At 29.2% G+C, this 2,500-nt stretch overlaps 1 protein-coding gene across 1 annotated transcript in view; it reads right to left on the bottom strand.

Moving 5' to 3' along the window:
• LOC125030966 (GATA zinc finger domain-containing protein 15-like) overlaps window positions 1-2,500 on the bottom strand; it is a gene marked incomplete at its 5' end in the record, with an annotated part of 16,324 nt that overhangs the window by 12,220 nt on the left and 1,604 nt on the right. The window contains 2 exons of the mRNA XM_047621385.1: window positions 1,060-1,156; window positions 1,631-1,684. Of these exons, the coding sequence (XP_047477341.1) occupies window positions 1,060-1,156; window positions 1,631-1,684 (151 nt within the window). The remainder of the gene's footprint in view (window positions 1-1,059; window positions 1,157-1,630; window positions 1,685-2,500) is intronic.

Genomic DNA, 2,500 nt, shown 5'->3' with positions numbered 1-2,500 from the left:
GTAATAATTGCTTCTTAGATGTTTAAAGTAAAAAGTTAATAAAGAACGTCATATTCCAATACAATAAAGGATTGGGATTTAAAAAATAATGGAATATATCAAAATAATTAAGCATTTCTAGATTTCAATCAAGGGTATCTGTTTGAAGGGAATGAAGTAATGCCATGTGCTTTGAGCCTTTCGAACGTTTCATTTAACTCTTGTGTCGAACTTTGAGTACGATAATTAAAATAAATTTATTGCATTAAAGGGAATACATTTTATTGGGGGAGGTTTCCTTATGTATTTTTTTATTGTATAAAATCTGTGGTTGGTATTTACTGAAGTGCTGATGTAAAATAAGTTATTAGCAAATTCTGAAAATGATTTTTTGTAACTACCAGGTTGCATTTATATTCTAGGAATGAAGATTTGGACTTTTCTGTAGCTGTTGAATAGGTACGAGTAAATGTGTGTTCCAGAAACATACTGAGAAAACATCAACAACTAAACTCCTTTTCTCGAAGCGATTTTGTTGGTGACATGTTGACAGGTTGGAGATGATGATAACCTTTGAGATACACCGATGCTATCCGCTTGTGTTCTATGCGACCAGATATCATTATCATTATTACTATTAATATTATTATTATTATTATTATCATTATTATCATTATTATTATTATATTATTATTATTATAATTATTATCATTATTATTTTTGTTGTTGTTGTTGTTTTGTTGTTGCTGTTATTGTTATTATTATTGTTATGGTTATTGTTATTGTTATTATAACTAAACTTACTAAGACATCTCGCTTACATAAAAAAAACAAAATGTTGAGTAACGGCCATGGCACTTGAGTAAACATTTCTGTTTTTTCTTCTTTTCTATTATTATAATTTTTTTTTTTTTTTTTTTTTTTTTGCTGTTATTATCATTGTTATTATCATTATCATTATTACTATTATTATTATTATCATCATTATTATTATTACTATTATTATTGTAGTGAATTAAAGATTAAGTAAGTTTATTTACCACCCTGGCTATCTGCTCAAGCGTGGGCAATCATGATTACTGTAGTGAATTTCCCCTGGTTTCAGGCGTGTCATCCCGCAGGCTTTCGGGCCACCTGTTCCCCTGACTTTACGGATCTTTTTCTGTGTTTGTCTGTGCTTTTTTATAAGAGTAAACTTATGTTTCTATATCCTCTGACTTACCTTTCCCATTGTTCCGTGATCTACAATTACATCTACGTTACGTTCTACTGTTCGTAACACTACTTATATACTACTTACCTTATATTCTATACTGACCTTGTCTTGTTCTTGTCTTTTTGCCTTCGACTAATTCACCTTAGCTTTGTTTCTCGCTCGCTTTTCTCTACGTGTTTTCCCGTTTTCCTCTACGGATACCCTTCACTTTTTCGTACTTTCCGGTCTTTTATTTCTTTTATGTGCCCATTTTTTGGATAGTTTTATTATTCTTTTTATTCTATAAATTTTTAAACTTATTTTAAACTCACCATACACTATTTAATGAACTGAATGAACTCCATCATGGGTAAAACATCACGAAGCGCGGGAAGACCTCAGTATAAAAGGTCAAGCCAGGACGGTCATAGGGAGAGATAGGCTTTTGTGACTCACCGGTGGATTTTTAGCTCGCTGACTGGTGCTTCTCGGGCTGTGGCGGGTAGCCCTCTGTTGTACCAAGTTAGTGTATGGTATGTTGTCTTCTATAGCGGTTGCGTTCAAAAGATTTATGCGTAATAAATGTATAATATGGATGCTCTATTTATGTTTCCTTCTTAGTCAGCCTGTGATGTTATTTTATTGTTCTTTTTACTGTGACTATGGGACCACTTTCAATTCACCAGAGAGCCATCACCTAAATACGCCAAACCCACATGGACATTACCTGTAGTTGGGTAACACGCCACTAAGTCAACATCTCAAATTCTACGGGGTTTGATTATCCACTACATTTATTACTATTATCATTACTATTACTATTCTCTTATTATTATTATTATCATTATTATCATTATTATTATCAATATTATTATTATTATTATTATTATTATTATTATTATTATTATTATTATCATTATTATTAGTAGTATTATGATTATGATTATGATTATCATCATCATTGTTATTATTATTATTAACATCAAAATTATCGTCACCTTTATTATCATTATTATTATTACAGATTTGTATTAATTGTATTATTGTTATCACTATTAACATTATCATCATTATTCTCATCATTATTATTGTAATTTTAATTATTATTTTTATCAGTATTATTATTGTTCTTGTTTTGTTGTTATTGTTCTTGTTTTGTTGTTATTATTATTATCATCATCCTCATCATTTTCATTATTTTTTGTCATTATCATTATTATTAGTAGTTGTAGCATATCTATTCTTATTACTACTTTTATCGCTTTCGTTTTTTTGTTATTCTTTTATTGTTATTATCACTATCATTACTGTTGTTGTTACTGTTAT

Source organism: Penaeus chinensis, chromosome 12, assembly GCF_019202785.1.
Source record: "Penaeus chinensis breed Huanghai No. 1 chromosome 12, ASM1920278v2, whole genome shotgun sequence".
NCBI classification, from domain to species: Eukaryota; Metazoa; Arthropoda; class Malacostraca; order Decapoda; family Penaeidae; genus Penaeus; species Penaeus chinensis.
Note: the sequence above shows the minus strand (reverse complement) of the source record. Positions and strands in the feature narration are given on the sequence as shown.